This window comes from Sminthopsis crassicaudata, chromosome 5 (genome assembly GCF_048593235.1).
Source record: "Sminthopsis crassicaudata isolate SCR6 chromosome 5, ASM4859323v1, whole genome shotgun sequence".
Classification (NCBI taxonomy): domain Eukaryota; kingdom Metazoa; phylum Chordata; class Mammalia; order Dasyuromorphia; family Dasyuridae; genus Sminthopsis; species Sminthopsis crassicaudata.
In genome coordinates this window covers 294,513,340-294,531,863 of record NC_133621.1, presented here as the reverse complement: position 1 = coordinate 294,531,863, position 18,524 = coordinate 294,513,340, and the positions used below count along the sequence as shown (strand labels likewise).

Here is an 18,524-nt window from a genome sequence, read left to right as displayed (position 1 = left end):
ATCCCTTTATCTCATCTGTTCAGTGAGGATCCAATCCCACCTCATGAACTGATTTGCTAGGTGCTAGAAATGAAAAGGCATTTATTAATTACTTACTGTATATCAAGCACTGTGCTAAGATCTAACGAGACCAAGAGAAAAGAAATAGATACGGTCGGTCCCTATTCTCCAGATCCCTACTCTAATTAGAGAACAGAAGAAATAAAGGGGTTATAATGGGTAAAAGTAAGCTTTGCATACCTGCCACAGACTCCAGCTTTTAAAAGACTTATTATCCCTTGGAGCCACATATACGTGATATGGATTGGAAAAGTAGTAGTTTTAAGGTTATACTTAGACTAGATGGAGGATTCTGTTGCTTGGGGCTGTCACCAGGAAGACATCTTTCCTCTCCAATGTTTAAAATATTTAAACAAGGAAGCCCACCCCTGCAAAGATCTATCCTGTCAGAGTTTCTCTTAGCAGCCCACTTAGCCAGAAAACTCATTTGGGCATTCAGTCAGGCCAGGTTTTATCAGTTTGGAGTGAATTCAGGTATGTGCTGAAGTTATTCCTGTGATCACTGAGGGTTGAACTGACTCGGAGATATAAATATTTCAATAGGCTGGAAAACAGAGGGAGAGGAGGGTCTCTGACTTCCTGGACTGGTGAAAGGAATGCAAAAAAGGTCAAAATTGCCCACCCTCTGGCAAACTCTGTACATTTTTTGGAACATATGAAACAGTGGGATGTAATAACTTTACAAATATCCAAAGGTCTCTCAGGTGAAAGAGAGATTAGTCTGTTCTGCTTAGCCCTACAGGGTAAAACTGGGAGCAGTAAAAAGACATTGAAAGGAGGCAGATTTTGATTCCATATAAGGAAAAATCTCCCAAGTTAGTGCAATCCAAAAGGGGGGGAAAGAGTGAGATGCTTCTTTGAGCCATGGATTTCCTATCACTAGAGTGGAGGTCAAAGCTATCAGAAAAGAGATTTTTATTGACAAATCAATTGGATTAGATGCATGCAGTAAGTGCTCAATAAATGTTTGAATTGATTTGAATGTCCTGAAAGTTTATGATCAAACTCTGATTGAAAGCTAAATATGGGCAAAACCTTTGGTTGGGACTGGAGGGGAATTCAAATGTGGTCAAGACAGAAGTCACTCGACAAATGTTTCTTGAGTGCTTTCCGTGTGCCAGACAATATTCCAGATGATAAAAAGACGTCCAGGTGTTTGTGTTTTAGGAAGAGTGTCAATGAGACAAGTGTATTTGTGAGTCTATACAAAGCATATTCCAGGTGATCTTGGAGGAGAAGGCACTAAAAGCTGGAAGGAATAAGAAAGGTCTCCAGGACAAAATGGTTCTTGATGTGAGCCTTGAAGGAAAGTAGAAACTGGAATCAGAGAGAAAGGAGGAGAGAGCATATTCCAAGGATGTAGGCTAACCTCTGTAAAGGTGTGGAGGTGGGAGATGGCAAGCCCTATGCTAACAGTCATAAGGTCAGCATGATTGGAAGGGAATTCTTGTATTAGATGGGACACAGGGAATAAATCTAGAGTTTGAAGGAGAGATCATCTAGGCTGACTCCTTCATTTTACAGATAAAGAAACTGAGGCCAGAAGAGTGATCGATTATTCAAGGATACTTGGGTAATAAGTGATAGAACTAGAATCCAAATCCAAGTCATAGATTTTGAATTAATTAAAAGAAATCAGCAACCATCTAGTAAACCACTCTCATTTTATAAATGAGAAGATGGCCCTAGGGAAGATGTACACATATACTAAGAGGTAAAGGAGACTGCAATCGAAGAAATTATTTCAGAGAAGCTTTTATATGGTAGAAGTGACCTTAGAAATCTCTTGGTTTGGGGCAGCTAGGTGGCGCAGTGGATAGAGCACCAGCCTTGAATTCAGGAGGACCTGAGTTCAAATCTGATCTCAGACACTTAACACTTCCTAGGTGTGTGATCCTGGGCAAGTCACTTAACCCCAGCCTCCAAAAAAAAAAAAAAAAAAAAAAAGAAAAGAAAAAGAAAAAAAAGAAAAAGAAAAAAGAAAGAAAAAAAAAGAAATCTCTTGATTTTATACATAAGGAAACTGAAGTTAAATGTCTTACTTGCCTAGGGCCACTTAACAAATAAGAATCTGAAGCTTGAGTTGAACTCAGATTTTCCTGATTCTAAATCTAGCTGGACAACTTCTCAAAACTCTATTTTCTGTCTCTTATCTGCCTAAATCCTTGGATTTATTAACTCCACAAACTCTGGCTCAACTCAGTCTACATTTCTTCTTTAGGGCTCTAATTTGGAGTATGTGCTACTTTTTCCTAATCGGTCAACAAGCATTTAATAATCACTATGTAGCAAACAGTGAGGATATAAAAAAAAAGAATAAAATCAGCCCATTACTTCAAAGAACTTGCATTCAAATGGGGGAGCCAGCATGCAAACAGTTTTGAATTTTAATATTATGTTCAGTATAAATGGGAAGTTCTTAATGTGTTTTTGTCCTTGAATCACTTCTGAGATTGGGGACTCCACAACCTCTTAGGAAGTTTTGGCTCCCATATTCCTATCAGCAGTCACTTCTTTCCCAGCTCCCCATTGGGTGGCTCTGAATGGTCCTCTGACATTTGTGCTCAGCCAGGATTTGGCTGCTCTCCGCTGCTTTCTGGGATGGCTAAAGGCCAGGTTAGCTCTCCACTTACCATCCTGCTATGTTAGAATTGTGACTCGGAGCAAGGCTGGATTGGAGTTTTAGAACTGGACCTGTGAGTTCATCACTTTAAGGGGCTCTTGTGAGGAATTTGTTCTACCCAGGCAGATCGGGGCCTGTTCTACAATTTACAGTCACATAAAGAGATAACAATAGTTACCTGGAACACTGAGAGGTGAAATTTCTTGCCCAGGGTTACATACACAGCCCAGATCTCCCTAGTGCCAAATTCAGCCTCTGTCCATTATATCCAACAGTTAACAAGCTATTTTGAAATTCTACCTGTTCCCCGAAGGGTTTGGACAGAGTAGACTCCCATGGGGGTCTTTGACGTGGAATTGGGGTTTTGTCCATGTCTCAATTTTCTCCTGGGAGCAGATTGTTGGCCTTGGAACCAGGATTCCAAATTCAAAATCTTATTTCTGTGTCCGACTAACCACATCACCATACAAGTCCCTTTCATTCTCTGGACCTCGATTTGTTCAACTGCAAAAAAAAAAGGGGGGGGGAAAGGGGTTGGGCTGAGGGTCTCTGAGATTACTTCCAACTCTCAGTTTATGATTCTAAGATTCTCTCCTTCTGGGAGTTAGAACCGCACCCCCACTGCTTCCCCAGCCTTCTTCCCTCCCTGCATTTGTTTGGATATATGTGTTATGCCTGGAGGGACCCAGACCTACATGCCCAGGCTGGGAGGTAGCCAGCCTAGGAGGAAAGCCAAACCTGAGGAAGTGGTGGAAGGTTTAGCCCCGTGACAGGATTAGGAGAGTACATGCCAGGGAGGATTGCTTTCTAATGCCATGGCTGTTGGAGGCCAGAAAACTGTGGGCATGTGACCTCCAACTTACCCAGAGACTCAGAGTCCAAGCTCTCACCCAAGTCAATGGGAGTATCCCCGTTTTCAGGTACAGAACATGTGGCTGTCCTAATAATCGAAAGATTATTAGATTTTTCAGTTGTGTCTGGCTTTTCATGAACACATTTGGGATTTTCTTGGCAAAGATACTGGCGTGCTTTGCCATTTCTTTTTTTCAAATCATTTCACAGTTGGGGAAACTGAGGCAAACAAGGTGAAGTGACTTGTTCAGAGTCACACAATAAGTGTCTGAGCATATTGGAATCTCCTGATTCTATTGTGTCATCAAATTTCCCCCAGTATGCACCACTAGGTCCCCTAGTTAGGATATCTTCTAGTCAGCCCCTGCCCTCAAGAAGCTTAAATTCAAATGGGGAGCCAACACACAAACAACATTGAATTTCAATAATATGTAAAGTATAAATGAGAGGTTCCCAATGCTTTTTTCCCCTTGAATCTCTTCTGGGATTGGGAACTCCACAACCCCCTAGGGAGCTTTGGCTCCCATGTTCCTATTAGCAGTCATTTCTTTACTACTTCCCCATTGAGTGGCTACTATTAAAAAAAAAAAATAAGGGACCCTCTCTATTGTACTCTCCAATACATGATCAGCCAGCTCATGATGACCACTGATGATGGGGAGCTCACTACCTTCCAAGGTACCTTCAGTTCAGAGATAGCTCTAAGTGTTAGGATTCCCCACTCTATCCCCCAGTTAAAGCTCAACTCATCCGCTCTCTAAATTGCTCCTAGATGTACTCTCTGAGGCCAAGGAAAACATAGCTAATCCCTCTTTCCTATGACAAGTATTCAAAGACAATAGCTATTGAGCTTCTTCTTTGGTCCAAATGGCTCAGTGGCACAGTAAATTGGGAACTGGATCTGATATCAAAAATCCAACCTCAGATATTTACTGGCTCTGTGACCTTAGACAAGTCACTTAACTTTTCTACCTTTATTTTCCCACCTGTAAAGTGAGGTTGTGTACCTATTTGCCAGGGAGTGTTTTAAGGATCAAATCAGATATTATTTGCCAAGTGCCCTAGCTCCCATTTTCTTTCTCCTCCTCATTATTATTTCATTATCATATAAGGTAAATTGTGCTCGGCACCCTTCTCTGGACATTCCCTAGCACTTCAATGCCCTTCCTAAAGTATGGCACTCAGAACTGAACTCAGTGCCCCAGATGGAGTCTGAGCAGGTTTGAATACAGCAGGACCCTCCCCTTCCCCCTCTTTGTGGACCCTAGACTTCCTCCAATTCCACATGTGGATCTGTTAGCTCTTCTGCTGCTGTTTTTTTCCCCTGTTGGGACACATCAAGTTTGCAGTCTATTAAAAACAGGTCTGTTTTGGCCTGTGGATGGTATGACCAAATTTCCCTTCAGTATTCCCTAGTTGGGCATCATAAATGTACAGAAGCTCCTTTGTGATGCTGGGATTGGAGAGCAGGGCTCATCCCTGCCCGTAGGCTATTTGGGAACCTCTTCACAGATCTGTTTCTGGGAATTGAATGGGACCATTGAAAGAGTTCTAGGTTTGTAATCGGAGGATCTGGGTTCAAATGTTCTCATAGATACTTGCTTCTTGAGTGATTTTAGGCAAATTATTGAATCTCCCTGTGCCTCATTTTTCTCATTTCTAAACTGAAGGAGTTGAACTATACAACCTCTAAGATGCAGTTCAGCTCTAAATCTGTTTCTTTTTTTTGCTAAGGCAATTGGGGTTAAGTGACTTGCCCAGGGTCACACAGTTAGGAAGTGTTAAGTGTCTGAGGACAGATTTGAACTCAGGTCCTCCTGACTTCAGAGCTGGTGCTCTATCACTACACCAACTAGTGCCCCTCTAAATCTAAGTCAGGTCTGAAGGTATTCACCCCCACCCTCCACCCCAGAACACAATTACTATGTGCCCCTGAAGGGCTAAAGGGGAGTGTCTTTCTTATGTTATAGATCATGAGCCCCCATAAGTGTGCTTTTCCCCCAAGATTATAAACTGAGAACTACTTTAATCAGTCAGCCTTAAATAACTTTTTAGAAAGGGCTGTTTCCTGAAGTAGTACAATAAGAACAGTTGATATAAAGCATCTCCCCACCCTCATAAAAAAAAGTATATGACATTCCCTTAGAGTAAATAAAGAGCAAGGGAAAATAGACTCAGGCTTAGGGAGTAAGTTTGGCAAAAGAGTTAACTCCCAATTCCTGGAAGTCCTCTGCTCCCCTTTGTGGATGTTCAGGAAGTTCTCTTGAACACGGTATAACTTTTTCTCTGTATTCCTTGTGGAGCCATGAATCTGTGTACAATTATCCTTGACTTCTCTCTCTCTCTCTCTCTCTCTCTCTCTCTCTCTCTCTCTCTCTCTCTCTCTCTCTCTTCTCTCTCTCTCTCTCTCTCTCTTTTTACATTTTAAAAATTAATTTTATAATTATAACTTTATTCTTGACTTCTTAAGCAGAGTCTGTCATCAGCTGATCCAGGGATGCCTCTAGGATATTGCTAGTTAGATGGGAAATCCAAAATACTTTTGTTTGTAAGGTCTTCCTCTACCCAAATTGAGGGGAAGGAACAAGACCTTCTACCCCTTTCTCTTTCCCCACTCCCAATCGGTTTCTCTTCGAGTGTTTTCCTAGAATTATGCATTTCTATCTCTGGAATTGCTCCTATTCCAATCTAGCTTGATATTTTACAGACAACTTGTAAGCTATCACCACGTATCCTCAGCCAATCTGAACCCAATTCCTGCACAACAGTCACTCCATTTCTTTCCAGAACTTTTCACACTAAAACTTAAATCAGGGATTTTTAATCTGGGCTCCATGGACCCTCAAGGGATCCAAGAACAGTTCTATGGAGGGGAAAACTTTTACATCTTTATTTTCACTCATTTTGGGGTTTCTTTGTAATCCTATAGATTTTATTTTAAGTAATTAAAAACATTATTCTGTGAAGGGACTCCATAGGGTTCACCAGACTGTATAATCTTAAAAAAAAAAAAAAGAAGAAAGAGTAAGAACACGTAGTATAAAGACTAGTTGATTGAGATTTATTCTAACCTGGTATCTTAATATTTACTTTGATTCAGTAAATCAACTAATATAGAAAATCAACTAATAAATATAGTAAATCAACTAATATAGAAAATCAACTAATAAATATAGTAAATCAACTAATATAGAAAATCAACTAATAAATATAGTAAATCAACTAATATAGTAAATTCAGTAAATCAACTAAATTATCCCTACCTTTCTTTACCTATAGTTTTATGCTCATGATTTGTCCCACAATATCTATAATTACATAGAGTTATGAGAGGATAGAGGAATGTTAGAGGTTATTTCCAGTCTGGACATGAAGAACAGGAACTAGTTGACAAAATGAAGTTGACAGGAACCCAGGGAGAAGGGGACTTTGCCATCTTAGAGTTCATGATTGCTAATGAAAATAATGCTGAAACATGATCAGATGTGTATTAAGACCTTAGGAAAAGTGGTTTTAAAACTGTCCAGAGAAAAGATCCATGTGATCAATCAATTAGGAAGCATTCACTAAGTGTAATTTCTAAGATGCCAAAAAAAGAAGAAAATTTCCAGAAAAATGGAAAATGAAAAATCGTGATTTTTTTTTCCTACACTGGGGGAAGGGGAGATATTTGAAGTTAAAAGTCCTTAGTGCAGGCTGGGAGGGAGGTTGGAAGCAGGCTTGTGGTATGAGTAAACTGAACTCAATGCCAGGGAAACAAGTCTCGGAATTTAAAGGACCAGGTGTTGGTGATAAGTCCAATAGAAGTCTAGGTTGATGGCTGGAGTTTCAGATCCCCAGGACCAAGGAAATAACCACTGCCCACACAAGTCATATCCAGGGTAGCTAGCAGGACATGAGGTTGAGAACTCAGAAATCTCAAGTAATGACTAGACCAAAATTCCAATTCAATCTCCTATAACAAAATTTTCAGACTGGACCCAGATAACTGAATCTTGCCATCCACGTTTTCCTGAATTCCCACACGCTAGAGAGCTCCTGACATTGCTGCTGTTGCCATTAACTTACATAACTACCACAGAGTCCACACAGGTTCTTAAGAACAGAACTCTAATGATACATATATGAATTATCCCAACAACAGGAAAGAAAAGGAGCAAGTATAAAAGTAGCAGTAAAATACTGTAGCTACAGAGAGTTCTCTGATCTCCAATTTGAGAAGAAAATCAAAATCACAATTTGAAAATCAAAATCAAGTGTATATCATCAATAAATATCGTACAATGTTCAACTGTGAATGACTTAGCTTTTCTGATCAATACAATAGTCTAAGATGATTCCAAAAGACTTAATGATGAAAAATGCTATCCAAAGAAAGAACTGAAAAAGTCTGAATGAAGATTGAAACATTCGGGTTTTTTTTTACTTTATTTTTCTTGTAATTGATGTGTCTATTTGTGGGTAGGATACACACAGACACACCCATAAATTCCAAGAAAAAATATATTTATATATATTTTATATAACCTTGTGTCTTATATTTATATATATACATATATATAAATATATTTTTCTTGGAATTTGTGTGTCATATATATATATAATATTATATATGTATATATATATGTCCTCTCTTTTTCATATATATGTATATATAATATGTATATGTACATATATATGTATACACACATATATCCTCTAAATATTTATATATCCTATATCAAATTGCTTGCCACTTTAATGAAGGGGGAGAGGAGGAAAGGAAAGAATTTGGAACTCAAAATTTTAAAAAACTAATTATTTTTTTTACATGTAATTGGAAAAATGTCTGAAGTTTATCATAAGGACATGTAATAAATACTTTAGACAAACATAATGGAAAGTGATACATGAGGGACAGTATGTGTTCTATAGTGAGACTAATTTCCCCTCCAAGTCATTCACTCCGTCATTCTGTACTCGATGACTGGTTCTCGGAGTATAGTCCCGGAAACACTGGGTCCCCCTGAGATTCTTTCAGGGAGTCTGCGAGTTCAAAAGTATTTTCAGAATAATAATAAGATATTATAATTTCTGATATGGTAAATATTGATAGAAATAACTAACAAACAAAAACTTTTAAGTGTTCTGAGACAAAAAAAGTTTAACTGTTCCTTTCTGGCATTTACCCAGTCAGTCACTAATCCACCAAACCAGTGGGGAATCTCGAGCATTTATTTCACTTCTCCACAGATCAGTTGCCTCATGTTTAAAATGAAGGAATTGGACTAAATGGTCTCTAAAAATCTTTTATGCAAAACAAATTTATTTAATTTTCAACTTTTTCATTTATAGTGTTTATGATTGAGACAAATGATTGAGATGCTGAGCTGATTTTTTTTTTTTTTTTTTTTGGAGGCCGGGGTTAAGTGACTTGCCCAGGGTCACACAGCTAGGAAGAGTTAAGTGTCTGAGATCAGATTTGAATTCGGGTCCTCCTGAATTCAAGGCTGGTGCTCTCCACTGTGCCACCTAGCTGCCCCCTGCTGAGCTGATTAAAAAAAAAAGGCAACCATTAAAAAATATTTCTTAAAAAAAATATATTTCTTGTATGACATTAGGGAAGTCACTTAAGTTCCCTGTGACTCAGGTTCCCTATTTTTTAAATGAAAAGGCTAACCAGACTTTTTTTCTTGAAGTTCCTGTTGACATTTATGTTGTTATAATGTAATTTTTTTAAAGAATTCTAAAATTCCCTTCTGATTTAGAGAGAATCAATACTGTTGTTATGATCTTGATGAAAGGACCTCATTGAAGAGAGGGATGGAAGGAGAATAAAGATAAATTAGGGATAAGGAGCAAGAACAAGAGAATATATTAAGGGAATCAACCCATTTCTATACGGGAAAAAAAAACCCACGATGTTCTATTTCGATTTCAATGAAGGTCTTGTATATTCCTGAATTGAAAGAAAAGCCCTAAATTTGGAGACTAAAATCTAGGGGTTTGATTCTACCTTTAGAGTTCACTACTTGTGTCCTTCACTTCTCAGTTTCCTCCTGTCTCAGTGTTAAGGATAGATGAGTTTGCTAAGATACTTTCCAGCTCTAAATCTGTGATCCTATGAGCAGAGTCTTGGGAGCTGGGAATTAATCCAACTTTAGAGAAGAGCAAAAAGACTGTGTTGATATGTTGCATGATTTCACATGTATAATTGACATAATATTGCTTGATATTTTTTAATGAGCTGGAAAGAGACTACAGGGGAAAAGATAATTCAAAACAATTTTTTAAAAAATTAAAAATATTTACATAAAATGATCAAACAAATAGTAAATAAATAAAATATTATTCTGGCTCAAAGGGAACGTTTTTGGTGACGAACCATTCGTGGGGATAAATGGAAATGAGAGAAGGAAATAGACTACAAAAATCTTTAGATTCTAGTGGATGTGGTTGGATTTTATCATTAGAGGAAGCCTGAAGGATACCTGAAGAGAGACTGAGCTTATTTAAGATCACAATTGAGTTAAAAAAAAAACTGAAATAAGAGGGCCTGGATTCAAAGCCTGCCTCTTAGGCTTACTACCTTACTACTCTTAGTTATTTAATTTAAATCATTTAAACTCCAAAGTCTCATTTTTCTCATCTGTAAAATAAAGGGGTCATAGTAGGTCTTTGAGATCTTTTGTATTTCTGGGTTTAAGACTTTATGATGTCCTTCATATTCAGAACCCCTACCAAGTTCTTTCTCTTTGAATTTTCCCACTTAATTAAGATTTTTAATTCACTGGACCCAGGGTAATTTCCAATTGTGGAATAAGCATTTTCTCTCAATCTCAAGCAATTGCTTTGCCCGAATTGTCTTTTGGTTCAGGAGTCTACAGGGCTCTTTGGGAACTCAATGAATTTACCTAGCAAATACAAATAGCACATTTTGTACATGGAATGAAGGGGGACAGGGGAGGAGGTCTGATGGGTATGCATGAGAAAGCATTCTCTTGCTCCTTCTGACCCTCTGACCCACTGAAAGCTAAAGAGGTGTTGGGAAATCATGTGAGGAGAGTTCTCATTTTTTTTCCCAGAAAATAATGATCTCTTTGGGTTAAATGCCATGGGGCAGGTCAAGTGGTAAATGCAGGCAGCCATTTCTTTGTATCTGAGTTCTCAACGGGGCAAAGAGAGTCCTTGTCTGTGTGAATCCAAAGCCAAGCATAGAAGTGAAAGTGGGTAAAGATCTGTAAGGAGTGGTGAGGAGATCTGTTCCTCCTTTGATGTTTAAAATATACAATTATCTTGCTGGAAAGCAAAAGTAAAACGTTGGTTCTTTCTTCCCCACTGGATACCAGTGATGCTCTAAAAAGGACTCAGGAATAGTACCCAGGACTGAGAACTTGGGACCAAGTCTGGCAGAGTCTCACAGTTTATTATGTATGAGCTCAAGTCACTGGGGATGCTCTATATCATGAAGAGAGATCTTAGTTCTCTAGCTGGATGAAACTGTAAAAAGTTACCAATAGAATGCATATTATTTGGGATGTAGAGCTGGTTTCTATTATTCTTATATATGGATTGACCTAACTTTCTTCCCAGAGAAGTTGAAGGACAAAGTCTTTTGAATGCTATCCATAGAGCCAGGAAGACCCAAGTTCAAATCCTTTGTCAGAGCATTATTGTGTAACTTTGGGAAATTTTCTATGAGACTTTGAGAAATCTCTTCCATCCTTATCTATGTAATAGGAATTGGAAGGACATTATCTATGAGAAACCAGTGAGATAATACCTATTTGCAACCATTAAGGTGCTTTAGAAATGCAATCAAATGGAAAGAGGCATCTGCGTTTAGAGAGAATTGTGGGATTTAAATGTGGATCACAACATAGTATTTTCACTTTAGTTGTTATTTGCTTGCTTTTTTTCTCATTTCCCCCCCTTTTTGATGTGATTTTTCTTGTGTAGCATGATAAATGTGGAAATATATTTAGAAGAATTGCACATGCTTGATCTACATTGGATTACTTGCTAAGGGAGGGGATGGGGAGAAGGGAAGGAGAAAAATTCGGAACACAAGGTTTTGCAAGGGTGAATGTAGAAAACTACCTTGCATATATTTTAAGTATAAAGAGCTATTATTAAAAAAAAGAAAAAGAGAGAAATGCAATCAAAGGGGCAGCTAGACAGTGCAATGGATAGAACACTAGCCCTGGAGTCAGGAAGACTTGAGTTCAAATGTGACCTTAGACACAACATTTACTAGCTGTGTGATCCTGGGCAAGTCATTAACCTCTGATTGCCTCTCAAAAAAAGGAAAAAAATGCAATTAACTATTATGGTTTTGAATGGAAACCAAGAGGAATTCATTAGAGAGTTTTCAGAGGAAGGAATTCCTTCTTCCAGTGGAGATGGGCACCTCCTCTGTAACTCATAGAGTTGACTTTTACACAGTGTGGTCCAAGTGGTATGCCAGAGGCAAAGCTTCCAAACTGCATTATTTTATTGTGGTCACTATTGTTGTCATTATGTTCTTATTATTCTCATTCTCATCTTTTGCCAATGGACTTTACATAGAAAGCTCTTGGCAAATTACTTTACTCTTATTCTTACTGTTCTATGAACTATTTTGTTGTTGTTCCATTGTTTTAGTCATGTCTGACTCTCTATGACCCCATTTGGGGCTTTCTTTGCAGAGGTACTAGAATGATTTCCCATTTCCTTCTCCAGCTCATTTTACAAATGAGGCAACTGAGGCAAACAGGGTTAAGTGACTCACCCAGGGTCACACAGCTAATAAATGTCTGAGGCTGAATTTGAACTCATGAAGAGATGCGTCTTCCTGATTCAAAGTCCACTGTTCTATCCATTTTCATCACCCAACTGCCTGTAAGGTTATTTGTTATGCATTTTTTGTTGCAAATCTGAGAGTCCTTGTCACAAAACATTATTCCTTCCTCTTCTGTGGACTATTGCACAGGTATATAAATATTATTTTTGTAGTTGAATAAAAGTATTCCATCTAAGGACCTCCTCTGCAGGTTCACTGAAAGCACCTTTATCACGATGAGAATGATATGTACCTCAACTTGTCTCTGTATGATTGCAATCCCTTTGACCAGATCTCTATATTAGAAAAGCTATTCTTTTCATTCAACTTGGTAGGGCTATTTGAGACAGGCAACATCTTTTAAAATGGTGTTCTTGAGTTTTTATAAAACAATTTTATGTTGGGGTGATTGTAAGTAACAGTTTGGTCTCTGTTAATGGTCTGAGTCAAGACATTTCTTGATTGAATGTTCCAGCATATTTTGAAGTCTGTATTTGTAGTATAGAGATTTATCATCAGTCTGATATATAATTTTATATATATATATACACATGTATACACATATAAGTGTGCCTGTATATATGTTATACTATGTAACTATATATATATATATATATATATACATATATATATATATACACATGTACATACATATAAAACACAAAAAGAGAAAGAGTGAGCTCTGATATATTCTTTTATATTTTATATTTATATAAATACACTATATATGTATATAAGTGTGCCCATATATGTTATAAAATATAACTATATATAAGATTAAAAGAGAAAAAGAGCAATCTCTGATATATAATTTTATATTTTATATATATAAATACACATATATGTATATAAGTGTGCCTGTATATGTTATAATATATGACTATATATATGTATATTAACATAAAGAGAGAGAGAGAGAGAGAGAGGGAGGGGGGGTCTGATATATAATTTCAGCCACCAGATCATGTTGTACCTGGTTTTTCAGTAGGTGCTAAGTTTACACAGTCACCAAATAATGGGTTCAACCATCTTCCCCTTTTCCTGTCATAAACTGCATTGATTACGAGTCAGAGTTCCATAAGAACAACCCATTAGTAGTTTCTGGTGGCACTAGTTTGATCTTGAATTGCTATAATAAATTCCTCTGTATATACAAGCAAATCCAGCCATTTGGTGTTTGTTGAAATACTGGTGCTTGAGTTCACGTGGGTATCGACCATGAAGGACCTTTGAATTCCTTTCCTGTATCTCAGCTCTTTTATAAGTTCCATCTGGAGGTAAGTCACTTTCATTCATACTTAACAAATCCAATGGCATGTGATCAGCTTTCATTATTACTTATTGAAGCGATATCTGTTTATTCCAGATCTCTTTTTTTTATCTGTTTGTATACATTTTTAATATTATAGGGATGTGCTTTTTTATGGTCAGCTTTGGGTGGATGGGGAGTATTTTGCTTCCTAATGTGGGAAGATGTCACAGCTGAGGATCTGGGTTCTCTGAGCGTACATAACTTCAAAATCACCAATCGGCACTATTTTATAGGAAGTAATGGTCTAGGTGCAAACTTTAGTGTTGAACTAGAATATCTTGGTTTGGTTGCAGTCACAAGAAGTAGCACAATTGAGAGAATGCTTGAACTAAGTGGACTTAGAACTAACTGGACAAACACCCAGTTTGTCCTCCACCTATTGCAAATGAAAGCCAACGAAGGAGCGTCGTGCTCAAACACAGGGCAGCCGCGGAGGGTAGGAAGGACAGATGTTGGATTTCATGGACTAAGTGTCTGAGCTGGCACTTTATCGAGGTCCAGAATTCCTTCCACTCAAGTCCCACCTTGGACCCCTCTTAGTCGTGTGTGATCCTGGGTGTGTGCCGAGTCCCAGGCAGTTTACTAAGATTGGAAATTACAGATGGGCTGTGAGCCGTATCAGTTGAGGGACTTTCCATTTGGAAGGATAAGATTACAGGTCTTTGACAGATTTATATGATGATGTTTACAACTGAGCCATGCAGCCAGGGTTTTATGGAATAACCTTCACCATGATCCCCCCTTCTTAAGGATGCTTGTGATTTTCCAGATTGTCTGACTCAGTACGGATGAGAGGAGGTTCAGACCATCCCAGGGAGTTTGCTGCTCTGCAATATAATTCCCCACGGTTCCCGAAGAGTGGGAAAGAATTCCAGAGCGAAGGACACAGACATCCACACACACACACACACACACACCACAGAGAGGAGACCAGCTCATGTTTGTGATAGAGATAAAACCACTTTACTATTTAGAATAAAGGACACACTATAAAAAGTGAACATTATGCCACATGACCTTACAAGACAATATACATTCACGGAATATAAAATTCATAAATAACATGGAGGAAAACTGTAAACAGTGCTACAAAATTTAGCGACAAATACATTCCTTCCAGACAAGGTTTTCTCCTGGTGGTTTTCCCTCCCATAACATGAGGACGGCAGACTGGCTACACCGAAGGGCTGGAGACAGTTTAGATGCCCGTGGGTGCCACGAGCTCATTCGGAGGGCTTGATCAGTGCCAGAGAATCTACTCCCTCTATCTCATGCTTTCTCTCTTGACCGAGGCGGGAGAGGGGGATCTAATTGAGAAGCTTCTGTGTAGCAGAAATAGGGCTGGATCTAGCATCAGAGGACCTGGGTTAGAATCCCTGCTTTGTCACTTTGGGGCAATCACTAAACTTTCCTCTTCTGCAAAAAGAGAGGATTGGACAAGATGACCTTGAAGGTTCTTTCCAGCTCTCCATTCTAGGTCTGCTCAACTCCTCCATGGCTCTGTCTTTCCTTGGGCCAACGTCCTGCACAGGTTGACCCCTGTCTCCCTCTCAGCTACCCAGATGACCTTTTCTTTTTTCAAGAAGTAGCCAGAAGCAGACTCTCAGGCACTGCCCTCCCTGACTCCACTTTTCACCCCTGCCAGAGCTGATGGTGTCCGTAAATGAGGTGGAGAGAACGGAGGGATGGCAAATCATTCCAAAGAGGCAAGACTCTGGTGTCTGTTGGGAAGTATGTTTCCAATTGGCTGTTGGCTTCTAGCTCCCCTCCCCTGGTCCAATTGGTCCTTTCCCAAGAATGGGGAAAGTGAACAAGCTGAAGCTATGGGGATCTGGCACTGATTATCTCCAGTACCGCCATGATCGTGGTGTGGTGTCAGAGATGAGGGAAAAGGGACATCACCTGGCCAGGTAAGATGACTGCATCTGAAATCAAATTCCTGATCTGCAGGATTCTGGGTATTGCTACTGGGTAGGTTAAGAGTGAAAGAGAAGGCCAGGAGAGCCAACAAGCTTCTGATGCTCATGGGAGGAAAAAAGCTCAATCCAGAGCCACCTTCCTCCAGATTTATTTTTACATCTGTAGGACAAGATTCCACTTTTTCATCAGTCATGCAACTCTTTTTTTAACTTTTTGTTTTCTTTTTTGGCCTGGATTGCTCTCTCTACTCTCTTCCACCAGAAAAATTCTTGCCTCCCAAGGGCATGCCCAAATCAAATGTCCCTTCTCTCCATGGAAGCAAAGAGTTATTTGCTCTCTGATCCTCCACATTTTTTTGCCAGTCTGGCTTTCTACACTTTAAATGTTTTATTTTTCAAAATATTAATAAAATTTGGTGGAATGTGGGGGGAGGGGAAGTGTCTAGTTTTGCTTTGAAAAAAAATGTGCAGATATTATAACCTACATACAACACAGAACTTAGCAAAACAAAACAAAAAAATTAACAATAATTTGAAGTACTGAGATGTCTCAGCTACATAAATGACCTTGAATTAAACATTAAGTGAACAGATATAGTCAACAAAGCTGTAGCTTATAGCAAGCTTGGTAATCACCCTTGGACATCACACAAGAGACTTTTTTTTTCTTTTCTTTTCTTTTGTCAAGACCCCATTGTCGCTGCCCTGGTCTGAAGCTGGCAGAGAGAGGTGGGATCCTCCCTAGTATCGCCTCTATCTTCCCTAGAAGCCATCCAGCATTTGCTTTTTTGTTTCTTTTAGGTCTTACTGAAGTTCTCCATTACCATGAGGGTGACTCTTGAAGGTCACCCATGATGGCCACCAAAAAGGTGACACTCGGGTCTCGAGGAAACTAGGATTCAGGATACCCCATTTTCTAGTCTGGGGGGCTACACAAAGGCTAAATACTCTAGTTTGAGGTAACAAGAACCACTGGCCAGCTAGCCTCAGTTATTCATAGACAGGCTCTGTTGTCTCCTTGTCTTGCCTTGATGCTCTCCAGGTCAGAAAGACAATGGTTATTTCAAATGGGGTTATGGGATATAAGTGTATGTACAGGCAGAAGCATCTTGTTGGTGATTTAAAATGCAAAACAAAACTAGAAAGCAGAGCAGCTCTGTTTCCTAAAGTGGAATGAACTTGAAGGTTCAAAATCATGTTTGATAAATAATTATAACCTTAAAAAAAAAAAGAAAAAGAAAAACTTGTGTTAAATGTCACCACCCCCAAAACTCTGTAAAATGCACATCAACCATTTTCTCAGTATCTCCTATTTATCAACATTAAAACTTAAAATAATTTTATTTAATAAGAGAATTTATATTATAGTTTTCTTTAAAAAAAAATCAAAAGACAATAAAAAGCCCTTCAGCCAACAGCAAAAATCAACCTCTCTAGCCTCTAACACCACTTGCTAGGCTGTGGGGACAGGGAAGAAGCCCACCATGGGTCCAGCAAAGGGAAGCTGGGAAAGGGGAAGCTGTACAATCCAGCCCTTGCTGGAAACAAAGGAGGGGATGGACATTCCGTTAAGTGAGGAAGGCAGATTCTGTTCTCCCGTCTCGTGGCCCCAGCTGCCATATTGAGGTCACTAGCCTCGGAAGCCGGGGAGGAGAGATTTTAAAGGCTCTGGGCTCCTGCCCTGGAGTTCTCAGGAGTTGAAAAATTTAATATCAAAAGCCAACAACTTGGAATGTCAGGGTTTCCATCTTGAAACAAAAAAGGCAGGGAGAAAGAGGATGTCAACAGCATTGAATGTAATTCTGTGTCCTGTAAAAACTTAGCTTATACCTCTGTGTGGCTATAGGTATATGTGCACCTAAATACATTCCCTCCCCTCCCCCTTTGAGCTGAAAGCTAATTGGGCCATGGTGTTCTCCAAGCAACATTCTAAAGGACTCGGGGATAAAGTTCTTGAATGTACACGGTCAGCTCCCTGCCAAACAGATCACAGAGTTTCTAGGAGCCTTTCACCTGGTCTGCTGTAAAAGGCAGGCACATTTCCTCCTGCCTCTGTCCTGATGAAACAGGGCAGTCTAGAAGGTGGGGGGATGTCTGCAAGAGACTGGGGGTGCTCCCCCTCACTTCACGCTCTCCGGCGTGCGAGCTGGCCATCATACATGCAGACAAGAGTTCCGAGAGGCTCTTGGGGTATCCACTCCCATCTCCCCCCGTGCCTCGGAATTTGCTTCCTTGTTAATCTCGGCCCATCCCATCATCCCCTCCCTTCAGAAAATGCCTTGTCTGTATATAATTTGTGCACTGGGGAAAAAGAGGGAAGGAGCAAGGGGAAGGGACAGAAGGGATTACAATGCCCAACTGGGATAGTTTTTAGATTTTTGTTTTCCTAAAAAAATATAGATTATATAGACACTGATAAAAGAAGTTTGCTCTCCTTGTTCATTTCTGGCAAGCCATCATAGATTTCCCCAGGTGGAAACAGGTGATGTCAAAGCCAAAAAGAAGGGGGGGAGGGAAATGTGATTAAAAATAAACTCAGTATGACGGCATAGATTTTTCCTTTTAAGTGTTCGAAGTGCTAAATCTGCGAGAAAACAGGCACTAATTTCATTGTCATCATCTGGTAAGAGTTAGTGTCCGAAGGAAGCTCAGCCGGAAGAGGGAGGGGAGGGGGAAGGGGAGAGACGGCAGCTCAGGGGTCTGTGGCGTTGATGATTGTCTTGTCCGGGGGCGCCCAGCCCCTGTACCAGCTGCAGTAGCCCCCCTTCTGCCGGATGCAGGCGTAGTGCTTCGACTGGTACCCCGGGTAGCCGAAGTTAGAGAGCATGTCCGTCCAGAGACACTCATTCTTGGAAGTCACGAAACAAGGCAGGTAATAGCACGACTTGATCTGAAAATACAGAAACGGGACAGGTGAGTCACAGGAAGGGCCCTCCATGAACCTAACAGTGTCGCAAA

At 39.6% G+C, this 18,524-nt stretch overlaps 1 protein-coding gene and 1 long non-coding RNA gene across 2 annotated transcripts in view; one reads left to right on the top strand and one right to left on the bottom strand.

Moving 5' to 3' along the window:
• The window catches only part of LOC141544872 (uncharacterized), a 69,328-nt gene that overhangs the window by 41,397 nt on the left and 9,407 nt on the right, over positions 1 to 18,524 (top strand). The gene's annotated exons all lie outside the window — the stretch shown is intronic.
• TIMP3 (TIMP metallopeptidase inhibitor 3) overlaps positions 14,588 to 18,524 on the bottom strand; it is a 61,113-nt gene continuing 57,176 nt past the window's right edge. Inside the window, exon 5 of the mRNA XM_074271514.1 lies at positions 14,588 to 18,456. Within this exon, the coding sequence (XP_074127615.1) occupies positions 18,259 to 18,456 (198 nt within the window). The 3' untranslated portion in view covers positions 14,588 to 18,258. The remainder of the gene's footprint in view (positions 18,457 to 18,524) is intronic.